Below are 23,720 nucleotides of genomic sequence, written 5' to 3' on the forward strand. Positions count from 1 at the left end.
CCCATTCCAAAGCTGCTCTTCTGCTGAGCCCCCCAGAGAGCCCAGCAATGGAGGGGGGGGACAGCCAGGAAACGGCTCCTCCAAGTCTCAGGTCCCCGAGTGGCCGGTCAGCCCAGGCAGCGCACAGTCCTCACTGCCCCCACGCCTTGAGTGGCATCCCCTTACCTTTGAAGGTGCTGGCTCAGGGCTGGTTCCCCGGAGCCCCCCAACCACCCTGACTGCCTGCACCAGAATCCGAGGCTGTTGATCCTACACGGGAGAGGGAAACACACGCTTCCAAGCCGAGGAGGACACAAGACAGCAGTAGCCCCTGGACACTGACAAGGCCCCACCCAGGCGAGGGGCTGATCGCAGGCCAGGAGCGGCCAGCCTGACTCCATCTGCCGGAGGGAAAGCCGATTCGGGGATGCCTGCACACAGCACATCACAAAAGCCAGCCCCACGCCGCTGGGGAAGGTCTCCACGTGACGGAGGACTCACCACTCACCAGGGGCTCTGGGGGAGGCTCACCCTGTGCAGCCCCTGGGCTGGGCACTGAGGTGGGGCCGAGGTCCACAGGCATCTCAAACAGTCCCTTCCGTATGGGGAAGAGGGACACGGGGCCCCAGTGGGGAGCTGGAGCCAGCCTCCTCTCTGCAGCCACAGGCATCCCCAGGGCCCCGATGCCTCCAAGCCTGCGTCCCGATCCTGGCAAAGGGCAGAGAAGCTCAGGTGGACTCACGACAGGGCCACAGCACAGAGGAAGGCAAGGCGTCTGCTGGAAAAGGAGCCAGGCAGGCAAGACTCAAGTTCAGTGGCGAGGTGATGGTGGAGGCCGGCCTCTTCCAGAGTCTGTCAGCACGGGACAGAGTCCCCCGTGGTGCCTGGGATTACCCTGCCCGGAGGTCACGCCACCAGTGCAGAGTGGAAATCAGACCCGGAAACAGTGAAATCCAGTGATGTGATGGGGAGGTAAAGTCAAGACTGGCAATAGAGACGTGGCAAGGAACAGTGAATACCAGTCCTGTGTCATGGCGGTGAGTAGCGGTGGGTGAGGAACAGTGTCAAACAACAGCGAGTGACGAAGACAAGTGACAGTGATGAGTAAGATGTGGACAAACACGAAGGAACAATGTTCCGTGGCCTCTTGGCTCCTCCTCCAGACGCCGTCTGAGCCGGGGAGTATTGTTAGTCCATTTTGCAGATGACAAAACCAAGACTCGAGGAGGTCAAGATGAAGCATCCAGCCGACAGGTCCCCCCTCCCCGGGACCCACTCCCACACGGCATTTGCAGGTGCGGGGGAGCCCAGGCTCCAGTGCCGCTCCCCAAACAGCTGAGGTGTGGCAGCGATTCCCCTCTGCAGGGAAGGAGCGTCTGGCCAGAGCACACGTCGTCTGTTTAGAGCAGCGGCTCAGAAGCCTATGCCAAGGACAGCCTTCCAGATTCTTATCATTGTACCCAAGATGACAGCCAGGGAGGCCGACCAGGTGCACGAGGGAGAGGCTGGGGGGCGGGGGGCAGAGGGGAGGGGACTCACAACGCACCTGAAGAACTGAATGACGCAGAGCAGCCCTGCAGGGCGGGACAGGCAACGACGGTCTCTGAGGCCCCCCTGAGCCTGCCTGTGCGTCAGGACTGCCCCCAGCCTGACAGTCACGCTCCCTCTGATGGTTAGAGACAGTCTCAGAAGGAAGAACAACGCAGACCTCGGAGACTGGGCTCAGAGCAGACGGTGAAAGAAGAGAGTACCGCAGGACACCCGCAGGACGTGAGGAGAGTGCCCCTGACCGGGGGGTGAGGAGCGACAGCAGGTGCACAGTCAACCAGAGGGGAAGCAAACAACAAACGTGAGGACCAAAAGTTGTCTCTAGAATTTTTATAAATATCATTACAAAACAAAATGGATGCCATCAGCAAATAAAATCAAAGGGCAAGTAGCATGTCGGGTAAATCTATCCACAGCAGACGCACCGGACAGAAGGAATGTTTTCAAGTCCGTAAAAAAGACACGAAAACCCAATTGGAAAATAAGCAAGAGATGCGAATGGTCACCTCGTGCACAGAGGAACCATGAAACAGGCAGAAGTGCAGAGTACCGGCCACCAGAGAAAAGCAAGTTCCAGAGACACAGAGTGGGAAAACTGGACGCCGCGGAGGCGGGACAGCGGCGATTTCTGGTTGGCGACCTGACATAAGCAGTGCTAAGCCCTCCAAGGCTTTATACCTTTGCTGTGCTGACTCTACTAACAGTTGATTCTCAGGAAATAATCCAACTGGGGCTCCTGGGGGCTCAGTCGGATAAGCCTCTGACTCCTGATCTCGGCTCAGGTCAGGATCTCACAGTGTGAGTTTGAGCCCCGCGTTGGGCCCTGTGCTTACAGTGTGGAGCCTGCTTGGGGTTCCCTCTCTCTTTCTTTCTCTCTCTCCCTCTTTCAAAATAAATAAACAAACATGAAAAAAAAATTCCAAGAGGCAGATGCAGAGCCATAAGAGAGCATGACCACAAGGCTAATTTAACACAGAAAAAATATACGCAAGTGGGAAAATATAAAATAAATTAGATATGTCCTTCGGATACTGTAAAATTCAATGGAAATAGTGTTTTTCAAGAACTTTACAGAGAAACGATCATAAGATAATATTTAGTGAGAAAAATAAAACTGCCGATGGGATTTGGATTATTTTTGTTTCCCTCTGTTTTTCTTCCTTATGTTTTCAAAGTTTCTACAATGAACAGGACCACGTTTATAATAAGAAAAAAGAGAGCCCGTGTTATTTTTTAGAGAAGGCAGCAGGATGGAAATACTGTAGTCGATGTCCACAGGAAGGACAAAAACAGATTTGAGTCAGGCTGAACTTCCATGTTGCAGACAAGTGACTTATTCAGGCTTCAAGAGCATGGAAGGTTCTGGAACAGTGAGGTGAGTCTAGACAAGGAACAACAAGCTTTAAAAAATGCTAACTTTTCCTTTAAAAAACTCCTAACTTTCCCTGAAAAGGTAGGAGAGAAGCCAGTAAAAAGAAAAGAGCTGAAGGGCCCATGGTTCTGGAACATTCCGCCCAGGATTCTGCTGGGGGCCATGTCCCATCATCCTGGCAACAGCGCTGGTGAACGGGCTGTGGTGCAGGGGGCTGAATGTAGGGCGTGGGGAGATGCCACACTCTGAGGGGCTTCTCTGGCTGAGACCTCAGTGCCCTGCCCTTTCACCTGTCTTCTGCGTGACCAGGAAAATCCGCTCCAGGTGTCCTCGGGGCCAGCGCACACTCCGTCACAGCTCCGTGTGCCTGGGCCACCCCTGTGTGGCTCACAGAGGCGTGAGGCTGCACCTGCGTGACTCCCACGAGGGACCGGGAACCCGTGAGTGAAGCCCCGCGCCTGCTGCTCACTCCTCCAGCGGCCCGTCACCTGCGGGTCAGGTGGCAGCGGGGCAGCGGGCGCCAGGAGGCTGCAGGCCCCCCGCGCCTTCCAGGCACTGGGAGCCGAGGCAAACTCCAGCCTCTCCACCTGCAGAAGGGGAGGGGTAGTCACCTCTGTATCAGTGCTTAGCGCGCTCCATGAGGTCAGCTCCCGGTGAGCGCTGCTGGTGGATCCCCCTCTGCGGGGTGGGGGGGACAGGGAAGGGGGCATCGCTGTCCAGCGTCCTGGCCCAGACGCAGGGCTGTCAGGGTCACCCTGCCACCTGCCACATTCTCGCCTCCTCAGACCCTCTACACCTTCTGGAAAGGCTTCCCTGCAAGACAGGCCTGTCTCTCAAGGCCACTGTGGGGCTTCTCTTTCCCTTCCTTTCCTTAGCTCAGCCTCAGCGTTTGTGCTACACTGAGCGAGGCCCGGGAAGCTGTCTGTGAGGCAACTGAGCCGTGTCCACCATGGACACGGCAGGAAATCCAGAGACACAGCAGGCGTCCACCGTCCGGACTCAGAAAGGGGGGCAGGTCAAGAGCTGAAAAATTCACATATCCTGTCGAAGAATTCCCGATGATCTCCTATCATCCTCGCAACAAAAGTCATCCGCTTACCGATCAGCTCTATGCTGCAGGGTCGGGGGCCCTGAGGAAGAAAGCCACCCAGAGGGTTGTGACAATAACTCACTCCTCGGGACATGGCTGACGAAGGGGGCCTTGCATCTCAAAATTAGGAGGAGATGTTCGCACCGTCTGTGACAGCAGGGCCTGGCTCAGCCCCAAGGCCAGCAACAGGACGGGACTGAGGCCACGCTGGCTCAGCCACACGGGGGGCCACACGGCTGGAGGGAGAGAGGGCACATCTCCAGAAATCACGATGGACAGGCCTCCAGGCTAGCCGGCCAGGACGGCAAGGCGGAGGGCACCGCTTGCTGGATGAGGCCCGCGGCCCAAGAAGGGGGGGGGATGTGCGTGTCCATCTTTGTGCGTATTTTTTAAACTGAAAGGTAGATCACAAAAAATAAAAAAATAAATAAAACTGTTACCTTTGGGAAGAAGAAGACGGAGAGAGACTCCTCTGGGTATCTCTTACTTCACAGATCTGACTGGGAGCCATGCAAACATCTCATGTGACTATAAAATGAAATGCAAATGACAATCTCCATACATCTCACGTTGACTGAAATAAAACAACCTGCTGTGAGTCACGCTGGGGGCACCGGCTCAGACAGAGGAACGGTCTCGTTCTTGAGGGAGCTGGAAGCAGTCCACACTGTGCGCCCTAAGGACAAACGCACCGTTGAAAGACCCTCAGGTGACCTGAGCGCAGGTGAGGACGTACACAAGGTCGGCGGGCGCTGCAGACACTCCGGAACACAGCCGAGAGCTCCTCAAAAGCTGACCAGAGTTAGCAGATGGTGCTGCGAATCTGCTCCTGCCGATACACCCGCGAGAAACGAAAACCTCTGACCGCACCGAAGCGTGTTCGTGACTGTGCAGAGCAGGACCATCCACGGCAGCAGACCACCCACGCACACGCCCGTCGACGGAACAACGGCGGAATGCGGCTGCTCAGCCACAGAAAGGAAGGCGGCGCTGCGTTTGCTACGACATCGACGGGCCTGGAAAGCATCGCGCTCAGTGAAGGAGACGGGCTCGCGTGTCGTGCGATTCTGCTTATCTAAACTGCCCAGAAGAGGCACATCATGGAGACACGAAGTAAATGAGCGGCCGCTGGGGGCTGGGGGCGGGATGGCAGGGGCTGCAGACGCCGCCGGGCAGACACACCCAAAGCAGGCAGGGCCCCGGCCACGGTGGTGACCACACAAGGGCCGTGTGTGAACCCGGCACCAGCCCTCCTGATGCTGAGGACGCAGCAGGCACATGGCGGGCGCGGGGGCAATGCTCACTGAATCTGTTCCGGTAACTCCAGGCTGTGGGGGGCGAGGGAAGGGACAGCGGCCTGGAGTCGAAAGAGGCAGGCGTCAGGGTCCCGCAGACCCCCATGGGGCCCGCCTCTCCAGGTCCCCTGCCTCTGGGGGACAGCACAGGGGGACCCCTGGGGACGGCAGGGGAGAGGGGAACAGAGCCCTAGAGGCACTGCCTGAGCATGTGCCCAGAGTGTCCCCAGGATCCCACCGTGGCCCCGGGGGCTCCACTCCCAAGGCCACGATAGTGAGCAGAGAGATGGAAAGCATGCGCAGAGGCGGCCACTGCCCAGCTGTCCCCAGAGTGGATCCCCCAGGGCCAGGAGGGGCCACGATGGTGCAAGGGGGTGGGCTGAGGGCTTGGTCCTGTGCCCACATCACCCGACGGTGCCTGCCACGTCAGGAACAGGGTGGTCAGCGGCCCACCAGGCCGGGCGGCCCCTCTAAGCTGCTTAACTGCCTGCCACATTGGCGTCCGACCCCGGCCACCTCCCGCCTGCCCCGGCACACCTGAGAAGGCGGAGCGAAGCCAGGCAGGGCTCCGCGAACCCGCTGCTGCACGGAGGAACCCAGCTGCGGCCAGAGACGGCGCTTACCTGGAGCCCGACGGGCGCTGAGCCCCCTGCTGGGCCACCTCTCCCGGCTGACTTTCCACCCTGGCCGTCGAGGGCTGCCCGGCGTCCCGCGGGCCAGCCTCAGGCTCCCTTTCCAGACTGGCGGCACCGCCCGCTCCAGGTGACCCGTCTGCTGCGTCCACCCGAGGACCTGAGGGGTGTGTCAGGCACTTGTTGGAAGTAGGGGCGTCCTCTGAGGGCAGGGGGCAGGGGGCGTCCGTGGGCAGCGCCTCTGGCACAGGCCGGGCCCCCTCCCGTGTCTCGGCAGGGCCCTTGGCGCTGGCCTTGGCCGAGCCGACGTAGGAGGCGCTGATGACGCCTCCCGGGCCACACTTGTCTGGCAGGCTCGGGGCAGCGGCGTCCTCCCTGCCGCCCCCACAGCCCCCGCAGCACACGCAGGAGTTCAGGAGGCGGCTGGTGGCCGCGGCACTGAGTTTGTGGGAGCCACCGTCTGTCCCCTCGGCCGCAGGCTCCGCCAGGGAGATGCCGTCTCCAGAGGCTTCCGGGGCGGTGTCGGCCGCGCCCACAGCCGGGGTCGACTTGGGATTGAAGATGACGGTGGCAGAGAGCTTCATGCCCCCCGTCCGGTGGGCGATCATCTCCGCCGTGCCCGCCGCGTCCACACCCGCCTCCCAGCCGTCCAGGTGCGGCTGCGAGTCCAGGCAGCTGCAGGAGTTGGGGCCCACCGCCCACATCTTGTCGTCCTGGACGTTGTTGTTATTGCTCAGGTCCCCCTCCTCCGCCTCGGCGGGCCTGCCCACCTCTGCCTCTCCGCGTCCCCTGCCCCGTCCTCTCTCCTGGGGGTCAGCACTGGCGCTGCCCGCCCACCCAGCCGGGCTGCGCGGGGCCTCTGCGGCCCCCTCCACGTCATCCATGAAGAACACCCTCCCTTCCTCCTCGTCGTTGCCGGGCTGCAGCCGTGCGCCGCCTGGGGAGGCCTCCCCTCGGGGGCTGCCCTCTGCCGCTGGCCTGTGTGCGGGGGACGGGCAGGCGCTGGGCGGGGAGAGGAGGGACGACATCTCGTCCCCGGCCCTGTGCACCATGCGGTTGAGCTGCTCTAGCTCCTGGTCATCATACTGCATGGAGCAGGCCAGCTCCCCCTCCTGGCGTCTGGCCTTGGCCGAGAGCATCTCCTCGGCGGGGAGGGGTGAGGGGAAGGTGGGCGCCAGGGCTGGGGGCACCTGGGCGTCTGCCCGGATAGGGAGCTCCGCGTCCTGGGAAATGCAGAGGTTCCGTTCCAGCGTGTGAAGCTCCTCCTCCGTCAGGGTCTGCAGCAAATCCCTACACGGGTCAAGACAAGAACCACGGGTGAGGCTCCCAAAGGCCACACCAGCCCCCCGGCCGAGAGCGGACACGGCATCCTCGATGCCCGCGTCAGCAGAGAAGCAGCTGCCAAAGCCTTGCAATGAAACGCGCGTGGCGCACACCTGCCCCGCTACCGGATGAGGCGCAGCCGTGCGGGGGCCGCCCCGGGCCGCGGGTCTGGACAAGGGCTGTCCGCGTGGAGCCTGGGACGGATTCCTTCCTAGAAGTGAGACTGAAAGCAAGAAGACCCTGGTTCTTGGGGATGCGATGATCGCATTAAGAAAACCTTCTGGGAGATAGACTTTCATTCAGCACATGTTATTTTTTTTTAATTTATTTTAATGTTTTATTTATTTCTGAGAGAGAGAGGCAGTGTGAGCAGGGGAGGGTCAGAGAGAGAGGGAGACACAGAATCCGAAGCAGCTCCAGGCTCTGAGCTGTCAGCGCAGAGCCCGACGCGGGGCTCGAACCCACGGACTGTGAGATCACGACCTGAGCCGAAGTCGGACGCTTAACGGACTGAGCCCCCAGGCGCCCCGCACCACATGTTCTTGACTGTGGTCTCTGTGTGGGCCCGGGGAGACGCAGGAAGAGCCCAGGCAGGTCTCTGCCCTTGGGGCTACGCCGGAAGAGGCAGGTAAGGGACAGATTTCTGGGAGTGATGGCTGACTTACACTAACAACTACAACAAAGGAAAATGCCTACTGGCACAAGGGACAGCAGGGCACTAGGCTTAATCTAGGGAGGCTTCCTGGTGGAAGGGGCACTGAACCAGACACCTGAAGGGGGGTTAATGTAGTGGCGCTGGGGTGAGTCTAGGGCAGGTCTATGTGGATGCGCCTTGCTCTCTGCCAGTGCAGGTCTGAGCCCAGGACACACCTTCCTGTCTGTCACGGAAACACGCAGAAAAGTGTATTTCCCAGAACCGCACAGCTGTGACCCCGTGTCACTGCCCACGCAGCATCCGGACGAACGACGGAACACAAACAGGCTCGCAGGCCCCCATGTGCCCTTCCAGTCACCCCTTGCCATCGCCACCACCCTGACTTCTGAAGACTGACGTGGCCTTGACTGTTTTCACTCCCCACGTAAATGGGTTTGCGTCGTCCGCTCCCGAGAGGCGGGCTTCCCTCAGCAGCATCGTATTTGAGGAGGGCCACCAGCACAGGCGCAGGATGCCCAGTTAAATTGGAATTTCAGATAAACAACAAATACGTCCTAAACATATGAATATCTTTTCGGATAAGTATGTCTCAAATAGGGAGCATATGGGACATTCTTGCACTGTTTGTTCACTGTTTATCTGAAATTCAAATTCATTGAGGGTTCTGCTGGTTTTGTCTCACTGGATCTGACACCCCTACTTGGTGAGGTTCGGTGTTGTCGATGGTCGGGTCTCATGGTATGTAGGCTTCCCGGCTGGAGACACCGCCTTTCACCTGGGAAGCTCTTCCACTCCCGGCGGGCTCTGGCTGCCTCGACTCGCCCTCTCGGAGAGCCTCTCTGGGGAACACAGGCGCGCATCCTGCGGGTGCACACGGGGCCGTGGCCGGGAAACAGGCGCGCATCCTGCGGGTGCACACGGAGTGGGGGGTGCACCCTGGACAGCCCCCATGCCACTGTCAGGCCTGCTTGCTGGCACCACCAGGCACTCCTGGCATTTTTCACTGTAAAGTGCTCAGCCTGCTGACTAATGAAGCACACACCGGCGTCCGTGCTCGTCGGCCCTTAGATGTGCCCTCTGTGAATGCTTTCAGGTCTTCTGCCCGGTTTTAGTTGGGTTAGCTGTCTCGTTCTTACTGATCGACAGGGGTTCTTTACATGTTTTGGATTTGAGTTCTTTGTCGAATATATTCTCCAGCTCTGGGACTTTCCTTTTCACTCTTAATGGTACCCTCTGATGAACTAAAGTTTTTAATTTCAGTAAAAGTCAATGAATCACATTTTCCTTTATGTTTAGTGCTCTTCTGTCCTGTTTAAGAAATCTGCCCACTCCAAGGATGTTCCTCCTCTTTCCCTCTGCGACCTTCACTGCTATCCCTTCCACGCGTGCATCCCCCATCTACCTGGAGTTGATTCTGTGCTGGAGTAGATGGCTGTGCTAAGGATCCAGACGATTTCCCTCATGTGGACATCTGCTGACTCAGCCCATATGGAAAAAAGCAACCGTTCCCCACGGTTTGGCAATGTCTCCTTTGTCATAAATCCAGGAGGCCTGTGTGTGTCCATCTGTTTCTAGGCTCCATTCTGTTGATGGGCTCAGAAGCCGCTCCTCCGCGTGCTTCACCAGGGCGCGGTGCCAGGGAGTGCTCCAGCCTTGTCCTTTATCACGAAGCACGCCAGCAGAAATGCACACGTGTTCACAAGCATGGTCACACCAGCATTACTTGTGGAAACAACCCAAAGCCCAGCAGGGGTAGAAGAGATGAATAATGTTCTTTTTCTCCAGACATCTTCTTTTTGGCTACTCTAGGTACACTGCATTTCTACATGAATTTTACAGTTAGTTTGTCCATTTCTGCCAAAAAAGAAGAGACAAAAACCTCCAGAGATTTTGATCGAGACTGCACTGAATTCATTTGAGAATAACGGGATATCTTCTCAGTGTTAAGTTTTCCATTCTTGAACACAGAATAGTCTCTATTTACATCTTTAATGTTTTATGGCAGTAACATTTCATTAACTTTCGATGAAGGACTTAGACAACTTCAGTCTTACGATTAACTAGCTGATATTTAGTGATGTTATTGTAGGTAATATTTAAATTTTTATTGTGATCAAATACATATAACGTGACATTTATCATCATAACCATTTTTAAGTGACATGACAATTCAACGGTACTGAATACATTCACATCAGAGTGCAAACATCACTGCCATCCACCCCTAGAACTCACTCATCTTGTAAACTGAGACTCCTCCCCCCTGAAACCCTAACCACAGGCTCCCCTCCCCTGGTCCCCGGCGCTAACCATTCTACTCTCCGTTCCTATGATTCTGACTAGTCTAGGTTCCTCATATAATTGGAATCATACACGGCTTATTTTTCTTTTTTGACTGGCTTATTTCAGCAAGCATGATTTCTGTGTTCATCTGTGTTTTGGCAGATTTCAGGATTTCCTTCCTTTTGAAGGCTGAATGATATTCCATTGTGTGGATGAACTACATTTTGCTTATCCACTCATCCATCAGTGGACACCTAGGTGGCTCCCACTTCTTAGCTATTGTGAATGATGCCTCTGGAACACAGGTGTACAAATATGTCTTCAAGACACTACTTTCAATTCTTTTGGGTGCATACCAGATGTGGAATTGCTGGATCATAGGATAACTCTATTTTTCATTTTTCGAGGAAACTCCACACTGTTTTTCACGGCACCTGTACCATTTTATATTCCCACCAACAGCACACAGGGTTCTAATTTTTCCACATTCTCATCATTTTTGTTTTGTTATTATTTTGTTGTTGTTGTTGTTTATTTTGTTTTGTTGTTGTTTGTTTTGAGGGCAACCAGTATACTGGGTAGTATTCGTCGTGGTTTTGATTTGCAGGTCTCTGACAATGAATGATGCTGAGCATCTATTCATGTGCTCGTTGGCCATTCATAAATCTTCTTTGGAGAAATGTCTAATTAAATCCCTTGCCCTTTTGAATTAAGCTGTTTGGTTTTTGCTGTGGGTTTTAGGAGTTCTCTATATATTCTGTGTATTGATCCCTTATCAAATACAAGATATGATAATATTTTCTCCAGCCTGTGGGTTACCTTTTTATTCTGTTGAGAGTATCTTACAATGCACAAAATTTTAAACTTTTCAAGTCCAATCTATTTTTTCTTTGTTGCTTATGTCTTTGGTGTCCTATCTAAGAAATCATTTCCAAATGCCACGTGATAGGACATTTGTCCAGTGTGGTCTTTTAACAGTTTTATTGCTTCAGGTCTTGCAGTTATGTCCTGGATCCATTGAGAGTTAATTTGTGTATATGGTGTCACATAAGGATTCAACTTCCTATGCATGTGTACGCATCTCTCTCTCCCTTATCAGATTAAGGAAGTCCCCATTTATTCCTCATTTGCTAAGAGATGTTTTCGAAATAAAATAGGTATTGAATTTTTCAAATTCTTATTCTGTAACTTTCAAAATGATTCTGCTTTTCATCCTCTTTTAAAAATTAATGTAGCAAAATGTTGATTTTTCAAATGTTGGTTATGCTATGTATAGCTTGAAATCCATACGACATTACAATGATTGTCTCATACATCCACACTGATTTTTATCAATTCACACGGAGTTCTTCCATCTCTTGCATTTCCACACGGCCATCTGAGAGTTCTCCTTTGCCTGAGGAACTCCAATTAACTCTTCTCTGCGGGCAGGCTGCCCATACATTTCTGCAAGACTCTGTTTTGAGTAACTCCCCGTTTCACCTCTACTGTGGAAGGATACTTCTGCTGGATATAAAATCCTGGCTGGGAGCTAGTTTCTTTCAGCACTTTTAATACATGTCATTTCATCACCTTCAGGCTCCTGTTGTTTGTTTGGTTTTTAGGAGACAGCTGTCAATCTTACATTATTTTCCAAGAAATATGTCCTTTCTCTGGCTGTGTTTAAGACTTTTTCTTTGTTTTCAACAATTTTACTATGATACACCGAAGTATGTTTTGTACTTATCTTCCTTGTAGATTTCTTGAGCCTCCTGAGTGTGTGGGCTGAGATTTCTCTTCAGTTTGGGAAAATTCTTGGCCATTTTTTTCCTTTGAATATTGTTTCTGCTCATTTCCTCTATTCTTTCCTTCTTTTTTTTTTACATATTTTTTTAAGTAATCTTTATACCCGATGTATAAATAAAGATTTTTTTTTAAGTAATCTTTACTCCCAACCCTGAGATCAAGAGTCACGTGCCCCCTGAGGGAGCCAGCCAGGTGCTCCTGTTCCTTCCTTCTGATTCCAACTGCGTGCATTAGAATTCTGAGGATGCTGCACATGTTTCCGGTGCTCCAGACAGCCCCGTACCCAACGCCTCCCCCATCTCCACACACCGGCCCTTCCCCCCAAGGCCCCCAGTCCTCTCTGAGCACCCTGCGCTTCCTTTCCCGGCCTCGGCATTGTCCATCACCTCTCCTCCTTCTGTGTCTCCTCTCCCAGTCAGACACCCAGGGAGGGCAGCGCCACGGCCTCTAGGTCCAGGGTCACATTCTGTCCAGAACGCTCAAGGCTGCGCCTGGGCACAAGGGAGGCGGCAGCAGCCATCTATCAGGTGAGCCAGTCTGGACCGAGCACGAGCACCCAGTTCCAGGCTGAGCTTCACCACCTCCCCGCCAAGGGCCAATGGCTCTCCAAGGGCCACCCTGCTGGGTCACCCTCCCCCAACCGGATTCACAGCACTTTGGCTCCTCGAGGGGCAAAGGGCAGCTTGAAGCACTGTCTGCAAGAACTGGCACCAGTAAAGGAAAGCCAGCCCCAGGCCGTCCTGGGCTAAGCCGTCCTTCCGGACCCAGGAGGGCTGCTGTCAGAGCCCACGGGGTCATCGGCTCCACCAAAGGCACGGAAGGGAGCTTCCAGGGACTGGAGCCGTGAGACCTCAGTAAGAAAGACCTCAGAGTCCAAGACCACAGGGGATCTGATCCCTAGCGAGGGGATCAGAGGACACGTGTCCACAGCCATCCCTCAAGGAGGCCACTGCTGGGCACTTGAGCTCAGAGGGGCCACCCCAGGATGGGTTTGGGGGGCCACCCAAGACGGAGGGGGCTGGTTTGAGGCCTGTTGCTGCTGAAGGCTAAGGGGAGCCCCTTGGAGCAGAGAACAGGCACCCACACCAGGCGCCACCGAGCCCAGAGGACAGTACACATGGGGCGGAGGACACCAATGCCACCGGGGCCTGTTGCCTGGGGGGCCGGACAAGCCACAGGACGGGAGGGGCACTGGCTGCTCACCTCGCAGGGCCCAGCGCCGAGCCCTGAGCCAGGGCGGCCGCGGGCACGTTATGGGCGGTTTCTACTGAAGGCCCCAGTCTTACTGGCTGAGAACAAAGAGCCCGGCTGTGTGGGGAGAGGACGGTGCGGGTTCTGCAAGGGGCAAGGGGGCCCCAAACACCGTGAACCAACAGCTTGAGACAAAGACCAAGGCTCCCGGGCATCTGAGTGGAGCAGCCCCGCCCTCCCCCGTGGAAAGGACACTCCGGCTAACCTGGGCCCCTCCCCCGCTGCCCCTCCCAGCCTCCCGAAGCACCCCCCCACCTTATTTTCCGCAGCAGCGCGTGGAAGGGCCGGAACAGCTCAGACATGTCTTCTGCCTTGCGGTCCAGGTTCAGGGGTCCGTCCGCGTAGACCACCAGGCCACTGCGTTGGAGACAAAAGCCAGCGTGGGGTGAGCCTGGACCACAGCCGGGGCTCCGAGCCCACACACGCCTCTCTGGAGACTTACTCTTAAATATGTTTGGGAAAAAGCACTGAAAATTGCTCAGACTTTATCATCTTCTGAAGTTGATTAGCTGATGTTCATTCGAGGCATCATAAAATAATCATAAAACCGTATCTGTTCCCACCACTGCTGCAATCACACAAATCAGCGTCAAGACGCATTACTAAAACTACCTCCTTGAAAATGGAAACACTGGATTTGTGTTTAAATTTAACACAAATGCAGAGGCTTATGAGACTCACAGATAAACCATCCAGTCTGAACGTGACGCACAAGCTGGAAGAGAGACTGTGGTCCCACGTGGGGAAAGGGCAGTCTGCCACTCGCCCACGGCCCCGGGCCAGAGCACGCAGACCCCTGAGCCTCAGGGCCCGGCTCCCTTCAGGGGCCCGGAGACGGGGCAGGATGCACATCTCAGGAACCCTTGGCACAAAGGAGGTGAGACATCTCACAAGTGTGGCCTCCAGGCTGCCCACCCAGCCTCCCACGGGACTCCCAGACTCTGACCTCACTGTCCCCCATCTGGGCTCCACTCCGGAGTCCAGGGCCTGCCCTGACTCACTGACCACAGCCTCTCCAGCCTCCCAGACCCACACCCGTTGTCACAGTCCAGTCCCGGCCCCTATCTGCCCTGCCCGTCCCGAACCCTGTGGGCCCCCCACCCCCACAGTGAGCTGTGCGCTTCATGGCTCCTCCCAGCTACACCCCGGCTGTCCCCAAGCCCACCTTTCCCTCTGAGGTCTGGTTCACGCCGTCGCCCATCAAGACCAGAGACAGCCCCCCGTCACCCCCAGGCAGGCGGACCCTCTCCCCCCATCAGTGGCCCGTTCGCCATCTGACTCTGCTCAGATGCCCCTCCAGGCGGCCCCCTTTCCACAGGCGGCACCGCATCTATCTTGCCAGACGCTGCGCTGTCCTGCCCGGCTCCGAGCATGCCCGTCGCCCTCGTCCAACAGCAGACCCATGTCCGGAGGACCCTCCTCTCGGTGCCTCTTCTTGGGGCTCCCGGGCCCAGCCAGCTCAGGCCTTGGCACACGGAGGTGCCAGGGAACAAGCGCCCACAGCCCCAGCGGCTGCCCCTTGCTTCCTCGTCACACACAGGTGCGGGTCTGGTGGATCTGTCTGCACAGACAGACAACTGTCGGCCTGTCTCTGCAAATGAACAGAATCTCATCGCTGCATGGGGCCAGGTCATCACCACCCAACAGAGTCCTCATTAGCTCAGGAATGGGGCCAATTCGGTGAGAAAGACTGATAAAACTTAGTGGACTATTTTTCCCTTGAAAAGACTGATAAAACTTAGTGGACTATTTTTCCCTTGAAAAGAAAGATCCAAAAGCCGCAGGAAAACACAAGCTGTGCTTCCCAGGGCAGCAGGAGGGTCAGGGCTGCCAGGAGGGCAGACAGCAGAGGAGCCCCGGCCAGGCTTCCTTTCCTTCCGTTCTATTCTATGGGTCTTACATGAGCTGACACTGTTCAGGGGACATGGTCCCCACATGTGCTAGGTGGTCTCAGCACAAAGGCAGTGGAAAGGGGCAGAAGGGGGGGTTTGGTGAATCCCTGTCCAGGCTTCCTGGCCGTCTTGTCTTTCAGAAAGCAGGGAAGGGGGCGGGGAGGGACTCTGACACCCCTCCGGGGTTCGGGCGAGGACCCTGGCTGCCCCATCAGTGCCATAGGAACCGTTCCCCGGCGCTGACTGTGCCTGGTCTGGAGCCTCAGAAACATGCGTGTTACTTAGGAGGTTCCGGGTGCTGTGCCATCACCGCCCACGCAGGCCCGTGCTCGTGCGCCAGCCGCCGAGGGGCAGGGCAGCCCCCACAGCTGAGCCTGGCAGAGGCGGAGGGGAGGGGCCTGAGCACTCGCCGGGGGCTGGCCCAGGTGAGCACGGGGAGGACACCCAGCGTAAGAGGACCACTGGGCTCCACGCCATTCTTCAGGCCACCTTTCCCTGTCTTCATAACGTCCTCTGGTGCACAAAAGGCTTTAACTTTGAGGGAGATCAACTTACTACTCTTTTCATTGGTCACTTCTGCTTTTTGTGTCAAATCTAAGAATCCATCACCAAATCAGGAAATGTGAAGATTTATCTCCCGTATTAGAGTTCTCCAGAGAAACAGACCCAGTAGGGTGTGTGTGTGTGTGTGTGTGTGTGTGTGTGTGTACACGGAGGGAGAATTTGGTGGCGGGCTTTTTTTTTTTTTTTTTTTTGGAGAGAATTATTTTAAGTAACTGGTTCACACAATTGTGGATGGTGGCCACGTCCAAAATCTGTGGATTGGGCAGGCAGGCTAGAGACCTAGAGACTCAGGGAAGACTTGATGCTGAAGTTTGATTTTGAACATGGTCTGAGGTAGAATTCCCTCTTACTTGGGGAACTTGGTCTGTTTTCTCTTATGGCCCTCAACTGATTGGATGAGGCCCACCCACATTATGAAGGTAAACTACATTACTCTAGATCCACTGATTTGTTAATCTCATCTTTAAAATACCTTCTAGCAACATCCAAACTGGTATTTGACCAAATACCTAGTTACTGTGGCCTCGGCAAGTTGACACATAAAGTTAATCATCACAGGGTCCAACTTTGCTCTTCTGTGTGTGGCTATCCAGTTGTCCCAGCGTCATTTGTTGAAGAGACTAAGTGTTCCTTCCTCACTGAATGGTCTTGGCACCTTTGTCAAAAAGCAATTGGCTATAGATATTTGGGTTATTCTGTTGTCTTGATTGTATTCCATTGGTCTAGCCTTATGACAGTACCACACTTTCAATTAACATAACTTTGTAGTAAGTTCTGAAGTCAAGACATATGAGCTCTTTGACCTTGTTTTTCTTTTTCAGTACTGCTTGGACTATTCAAGACCCACTGTGATTCCATATGAATTTGAGGTTCTTTTCTATTTCCACCAAAAAACAAAAGCCAATATATATAGTCTTTATAGGAAATGTATTGAATCTATATATAGCTTCGGAGAGTACTGCCATACTCTTAACTATAGGAAGTACTCAATCCATGAACATGGGCTATCTTTTCATTTAATTACATCTTTAATTTTTTTCACAAATGTTTTGTAGTTTTCAATGTACATGTTTTCCACTTCCTTGGTTAAATTTATTCCTTGGTACTGGACACCTGGACATCTCTTCTTTAAAATACTATTTAATTACATACAATGAAATATTATTTAGTCTTAAAAAGGCTTGAAGTTCCTACTTGCCACATGGATGAACCATGAAAACATTATGTTAAGAGAAATAAGCCAGACACAAAAGGAAAATATCGCATGATTCCACTGATATGAAGTCCTTAGAACAGTCAAATTCACAGAGAAAGAAAGTAGGGTAGAGGTGACCAGGGGCTGGGGTGTGGCTGGGGAGCTAGTGTTTAATGGAAACAGTGTTTCAGTTGAGGAAGATGGGAAAGTTCTGGAGATGGAGGTGATGACGGTATGACAATGTGAACATACTTAGTGCCACTGAGTGTTAGAGTGGGGAGGTCCCTGGGGGCTCAGTCGGTTAAGCATCTGATTCTTGACTTTGGCTGAGGTCAGGATCTCACAGTTTGGGGGCTTGAGCCCCACGTCCGGCTCTGTGCTGACAATGCGGAAGCCTGCTTGGGATTCTCTCTCTCTCTCTGCCCCTCCCCAGCTTGTGCATGTGTGCATGTGCTCTCTCTCTCACTTGCTCTCTCTCTTAAAATAAATAAACATTAAAATAAATGGTTAAAGTGGTAAATTTTACATTATGTATATTTTACCACAGTAAAAAAATTAACATCTATTGCATTAATTTCTGTTTACAAAAGTTATACCTATCTTGCTAAGTAGAGACATACTATTTGGCACAATTTTTGTCCACACACACTGGGGATGTTTTTCCATGGCTTTTTGGATTTTTCCCCAATGTTACCTAAATGGCTGGAGTATAGTTTTTAAACACTCACTTAATTCTACATATCTACGCCCTCAAATTTTCCTGAGCAAAAATAAAGTTCAGTAAAAATCTTTGTAAACACATATTGTGCCCTGTCAGGTCAATGCGACAAAATTCCACATAAGCTCTGCTGCCACACGTCAGGCGCTAAGGGGCTCTGAGTGAATAAAGGCAGTGAGCATTCCTCACTGGAGAGCTGCCAGGCTCGTGGGGAGGCACGAAAAGCACTCGGGCCCCACTGACATGAGATCCCCCAGATGGGCAGGTCTGTGGTTTCCTGGGACTGGAGGGGAGGGTTGTAGGGGGTGGAAGGGACAGCTAAGGGGTAAGGGGTATCTTTTTGGGGTGATCAATATGTTCTGAAATTAATGATGACAGTTGCCCAATTCTGTAAATTTACTGAAAACCATCGAATTGTACACTTTAAGTGGGTGAACTGTGTGGTATGTGCATTATATCTAAGTAACATATTTTAAAAATACGTTAGAGTAATCATGTGACCTTCCTGGAGGTGGTGGCACCTGTAGGAGGAAGGGCTGCAGGCGAGGCAGGTGGTGTGGAGACTGGGAAGGGGCTGGGCAGGGGGCTGTCACTAGTGGGAAAGCAGGGAGGCAAAGGGACCAAAGGAAGGGAGGCCAGAGCCCCCAGCTGGGGCAGGGGCTTCTGGAAAATTCTGGTGGTAGAACCACAGGATGGAACGTGGGTGGGAGGGGTAGAAAATGAGAGAGGGGAAGGGATGGGGCTGCCTATAGCTGGGGGGGGAGGGGAGCAGAGGAAGGGGAAGGGGGAGGGGAGAGGGGAGAGAGAGGGATAGAGGGGAGGAGAGGGTGAAGAGGGAAGAGATAGAGGGGAGGGCGAGGAGGGGAAGGGGAGAGGGGAGGGCGGGGAGGGGAGGGCGGGATGGAGCCGACCCCTCTGGGGAGGGGGAGGCAGGGTGGGGAGTGGGTTGCCGGGCTGGAGCGGGAGCAGGGCCTGGGGTCCCGCTTCCGCGCAGTTCAGCCTGGGGTGCAGCTTCGGGAGGGGGGCCCACTCAGGGTGGGGGCAGCCGTAGAGACCGGAGTCGAGGCCCAGCAGCCCAGCAGCCCAGACGGGAAGGTGAAGCGAGGGTCCACCCGACGGGGCCAGGCAGGTGCGCACGGCACCTGGAGACCGTTAGTGTAAACCAGCTGGTGTACGGCCGCCGGTCGAACTGAAACTAGTCCGCCACGGCCGGGACCGCGTGGAAACTCACTTCCCCAGGACATGTGGCCGAGTGAGGGAGGACCGGGAAATGGGGGAGGCTGGGCCCGGGGTCTAGGGCTGGTACCCCAGCGGGCCGTGGACACCCTGTACCCGGCCGGACTGGCCTCCTCCTGAACCTCCAGGCCCCCACACAGCCCCCTCTCCGACCTCAGTTTACTGCCTCTGCCTCAGGCACCCCCCAGGGCTACAGAGCCCAGCGGTCAAGCCAGGGGGCCAGGCTGGCTCGGGGTGCGCCCCTGACCTGTGAGGGGCCAGCCAGCCCACCTCAGAGGGAGTGTTGCTCGTGGGAGAGCTCAGAGCAGCGCCGCTTCTCGACCTGGCGGGAAGGGGCTGGAGTCAGGGCGAGGGGACAGAGTGGCAGAGAGGCCCCCCAGGCCCCTTCTGTTCCCAGGGGTCCCACCAGCCACATCACAGACGTGACCCTAGAAGGCTGCTGTTCCAGGAGTGTCGACTTTACTGTCACACAAGTGTCTACGGGATACCCTTCTCCCTCACCTGGAGGACCTGCCTCTGGCCCTTTGCACATGCTGCCCGCCCGCAGTCCACTGCCTGCCAGGCTCCCAACTCCACTCCGGGAGCTCTGCTCCAGGACCCAGGGAGCCTCTCCCCCATGCTGCCAGCTCTTGTTCACCCAGAGGGTCTCTGCTCCAAGCCCCCTACCCCACCCCCGCATCCAGAACACTCCACAGCAACTGCTTGTTTCGCCTACCCAGGGGCATCATAGTATCCCTGGGGACAAGCACAGGGCTAGGTATACAGCAGGTGCTCCACATGTACTCACTGGACAAATACAGAACAGAGCAAGGCCTGGGCCCCACCCTGTTTAGCAGTGAAGCCGCCCGTCTGGCCCAGAGCGGCCACCAAGGAGAGTGAGGAAGGAGAGAGGGAACATCAGGCACCCGGTAGATGGCCCTGAAGGGGTTGGCTCTGGGAACGGCGTCCTCCAGGAAGGACGGAGGATTTCAGTCACGGCCTGACATACGTCAGAGCCCCAGAGAGCCTGGCTCTGAGACCAGTCCCTGCCTCTGCCGGAGGGCTGGCGAGGTTGTGAGGTGGACCTGGGGTGGCCGTCCAGGCCGGGCACCTCTGGGCCTGGGGCCCCTGCATCTGCTCCCACTTCCGGCCAGCCTGGTCCATACCTGCCCTCCCTTCAACCCAACTGCAAACCCGCCTCCCTCTGCCGTGACTCGGAGCCTCCCTTCATGTCCGGGGGCTTCCCAGGGAACCCCACCTGGTGCTGCTAGCCTGGCCCACGGGGCCCTCACCCCCTCCCAGGACAAGGGACAGAGAAAGGACAGAAGCTCAGATGTGTGCAGGGCAGCCGCGTGCGCACACAGGGTGCAGCGATGCAGTCGGGGAGAGGTGGCTGCGGGCAACTGCTCAGTGACAACAGAAAGGCCTGAGACCATCGTCTTGCGGTCACCACGCCTGGGCCAACAGTGACAGGTACGCTGGTAAAGGGCTGAACAGACCCGCTCGGGAGGCTTCAGGGTCAGAACCCGGAAGCCATGAGCTCAAGCCGTCTGAGGCCTCACCTTATTCTAAACCAGTTTTTATTTTAAAACCGCGTGAGAGAGACTGGGTGCCCCCATGAGGCTTAGAATAGGCAAGACGGCCCTGTCCTGAGACCCTGTCCTGAGACGCAGGGTGCTGCCTGGCCCCCGGGGTGCTGCGGGGGCTCCTCGCCGCGGGGCGGCTCGTCAGAGCAGGGCCATCCGTGGCGGGGGCACCGGATCCTGACCTTCCAGGCAGCCACCAGGGAATTTAGGAAAGATCAGGGCCAGACCAGGGGCCCGGCACTTTCGGTAAAATGGCGTATGGACCGCAGAGAAAGGGCTGCAAACCCCGGCCCGGCCCCATAAACGTCAGGCCCCGCTCGAAGCAGCGTTTTCTTCTACCTGAGTTTGGCCACAGAGAACCATTGCCTAGAAAGCAAATGACATAACAAAATCGCGTGGCCCCGTCCGAGGAGACGCTCCAGGCCACGTCAGGCCAGACCAGGCGAGCTGGCCCACCGGGGAGTCTGTCCTCTGCTCCTCCAGCTTCGGGGGAAGGGAGAGTCTCGGAGTCCAGCAATTAAGGCGGCTGTGAAGAGTGGCCCGTCTGGCCTGATGGACCCATGCCTGCTTTCCCTGATGGGGACGCTCTTTCAGGGACAAGGACAGCGGACAGAGATGCCACGCCCGGGATTCTGGCAAACTGAGACCCCAGGAGAGCAGGCTCTGAGGACACAGCCAGGCCAGGGACACGGAGGAGGCCGGGCGGCCGCCCCCTTCCCCCACCCCCTCCACCGCCAGGGAAGCAGGGCATCCAGAGGGCGCTGCTCAGGCTCCCCTGGGGTCCTGGGGACTGCAGCCCCTGGCCCTGGCCTGTCTCCAGCCCTTCCTCAGCCGGGCGTCTGCTCCTCTCCGGGCTGCAGGGCAGCAGGAAGTGCTAGTGGCCCAGCCCAGGGCGGGATCTGCCCGCGGCTCCCACACTTCAGCACGAGTCCCGCCCCGTGGTTGAGGGAAGGCCCCCTGGCCCAGAACCTGGCCCCATCCTGCAGTACAGCCACTGTCCCCCGCTGCTCCCCCCACCGCCCCCCCACTTCCCAAGGATGGGATCCTGGGCGGGGACCAGCCCTGGCCTCCGCATCACCCCACACTCTCCCGGGGCGGCTTTCACTGACGATCACGTCCGCAATCAGCCTGTGTCCCGAGGACTCCTGTCCTCTCTGCCCAGCTCCGCACCTGCACACCGGCTGCCACTGGGCCCCCCCTCACCGCCAGTCCCACAGAGGCCCCGTGGCCCACTCCCTCCGCCCCTGTGACCCGCTCCCTGCACCCCCGTGGCCCGCTCCCTGCACCCCCCCCCACCGTGACCCGCTCCCTCCGCCCCTGTGACCTGCTCCCTGCACCCCCGTGGCCCGCTCCCTGCACCCCCCCCCATGACCCGCTCCCTCCGCCCTATGNGAAGCAGGACTGAGCCCCACAACAAGCAGGCTGTCCCCTATTCCCTGAGCCCTGTTTTCTGCTCTTCCTAACAGGGACCCAGCCGTGCGCACCCCGTGACCCGCTCCCTCCGCCCCTGTGACCTGCTCCCTGCACCCCCGTGGCCCGCTCCCTGCACCCCCCCCCATGACCCGCTCCCTCCGCCCTATGACTGCCCTGACTGCCCTGTGACTTCCGGCCCCAGGAGCCTCACCTGGCAGGAGGGAAGGGCAGTCCGGCTGGGAGTCAGGTGTGGCTGAGCAGCAGTGGACCAAGCCCACAACACCTGGGCTCTGACATTGGCTGGGAGATGCTCTGAGCACCCATGAGGTGACGGGGCACTTCCTGCCTTGGCTACTTAGGGCCTAACCCCATGCGCTGCCTGGCATCTCAGCCCACAAGACCCCAGAAGACTAAGCCTGAGCTCCCTGCTCTCACCACTCATACCCCCCACCCCTCACCACAGGAAAGGCTCCACCCAGGCACATCCCCTCCCGCCCCCCAAGACCAGCTGCTCCCCACCTGCTCTTCTTCACCTGACAGCTTTCATTTCACCTACCCACCAGGTAACCCCGTTACCTCCTCCCTGGAGTGGGGGCATCCCACCCTCTCCTCCCCTCACAGCCCGAGCTGGGCTCTCTGCTCCGGCGTGCACCCCGCATGGCTCTACGCACTACGCGGGGTGCTCCTCCCCTGGGCTGTGTGTCTGGTGACTGTCCATGCCACCTGTCCAGCGGGGTGCTGGGGAGAGCCTCCCTCACCCTCAGGACACCTGGTGAGGGGCGCCAGCAGGTCTGCATGGTACTGCGCCACCGGCTGGGGCTGTAAGTGCCAGAACGGGCCGGTGCCTGTCACTCCTCAGTCCTGCCTGGCTTCTGCCGGAGGAGGCCCCGGGCGGGGGGAGCACTCACCACACGATGGCCAACCTGGGGATGGTGAACATGAGGGCTGGTTCATAGTCGTCAATCATGTCCTGGGTCAGGTACCCGAAGTCCAGGGCCCTGGCCGAGGGACAGAGAGCAAGAAGGTCAGAAGAGTGAGGCCCGCCCGCCCACACCCATGGCGGCCCTGGCCACCCTCATGTGCGTCTGTGCTCAGCAGACGGCCAGGAAGGTGGCATGGGCCACGGTCAGCCCTCACGCACACACGGGGCCACTGCTGGAAACCTGTGCTCCGGGAGCCGGAGCAGAGGCGGCTGGAGCTTGCCCTTCCCCACCTTCCTCCCGCCAGAGACGGGACAGAGGATGCTGGGAGGGGAGGGGCAGCAGTCCCCCCCCCCAGAGGCAGCGATGGCCTCCAGCAAACCAAACGTGGCAAGAATAAATGTGGAACAAAAACCCTGCCCTAGGCGACCTAACGCTTCCTCAGGATGGAAACTGCCCTCCCGGATCTATCCTCTGCTCCCAGGGCAGCCAGCAAGGCCCTCTCCGCCCTCTACACTCCGCGCTGGCGCCAGCTGGCACCACGGAGGAGGCTCCGAGGAAAAGTCGTTTTCAGCAACCTGAAGTGTCTCTCAAATACGTAAACAGTGAATATCGTGTCTTAACTGTGACGGTACTGGGCAATCTCAAACCTTACCTAATACCGCAGCACTAGTTCAACAGGGGAAACATTCTAGGCTAAATCTTAGTCCCAAAGTCTGGCTTCAATTACTGCCCAAAGCACAACAAGACTTGTTCTGGGGACGGCAAACCCAGCAGGGGCTCCGTCCTGGCCAGTGGAGGTGCCGGAAATGAGGAGGGGAGAGGGGAGAGAGGGGTGAGGAGGTGAGGTGAAGACTGAGCAGGAGAGGAAGTGAAGAGGCGAGGATCTGAGGAGGGTGGGGAGGTGAAGAGGGTTAGGAGGCTACTGACGGAGGCAGGTGGGGAGTGGGGAGGCTGAGGAGGTTTGAAGGGGGGGGAGTGAGGAGGTGAGAAGGGCAAGGAGT

General features: G+C 56.6%; 1 protein-coding gene across 2 annotated transcripts in view; it reads right to left on the reverse strand.

Moving 5' to 3' along the window:
• ZFYVE28 (zinc finger FYVE-type containing 28) overlaps positions 1-23,720 on the reverse strand; it is a 112,291-nt gene that overhangs the window by 20,224 nt on the left and 68,347 nt on the right. For both annotated transcript variants that reach the window (XM_039232154.1, XM_039232155.1), the window contains 3 exons: positions 22,705-22,794; positions 13,469-13,570; positions 5,908-7,206 (listed from right to left, as the gene is read on the reverse strand). In XM_039232154.1, coding sequence (XP_039088085.1) covers positions 5,908-7,206; positions 13,469-13,570; positions 22,705-22,794 — 1,491 coding nt within the window. The remainder of the gene's footprint in view (positions 1-5,907; positions 7,207-13,468; positions 13,571-22,704; positions 22,795-23,720) is intronic.

The sequence above is a fragment of the Hyaena hyaena genome, unplaced genomic scaffold, assembly GCF_003009895.1.
Source record: "Hyaena hyaena isolate Hyena2069 unplaced genomic scaffold, ASM300989v1 scaffold_63, whole genome shotgun sequence".
In the NCBI taxonomy this organism is placed as follows: Eukaryota; Metazoa; Chordata; class Mammalia; order Carnivora; family Hyaenidae; genus Hyaena; species Hyaena hyaena.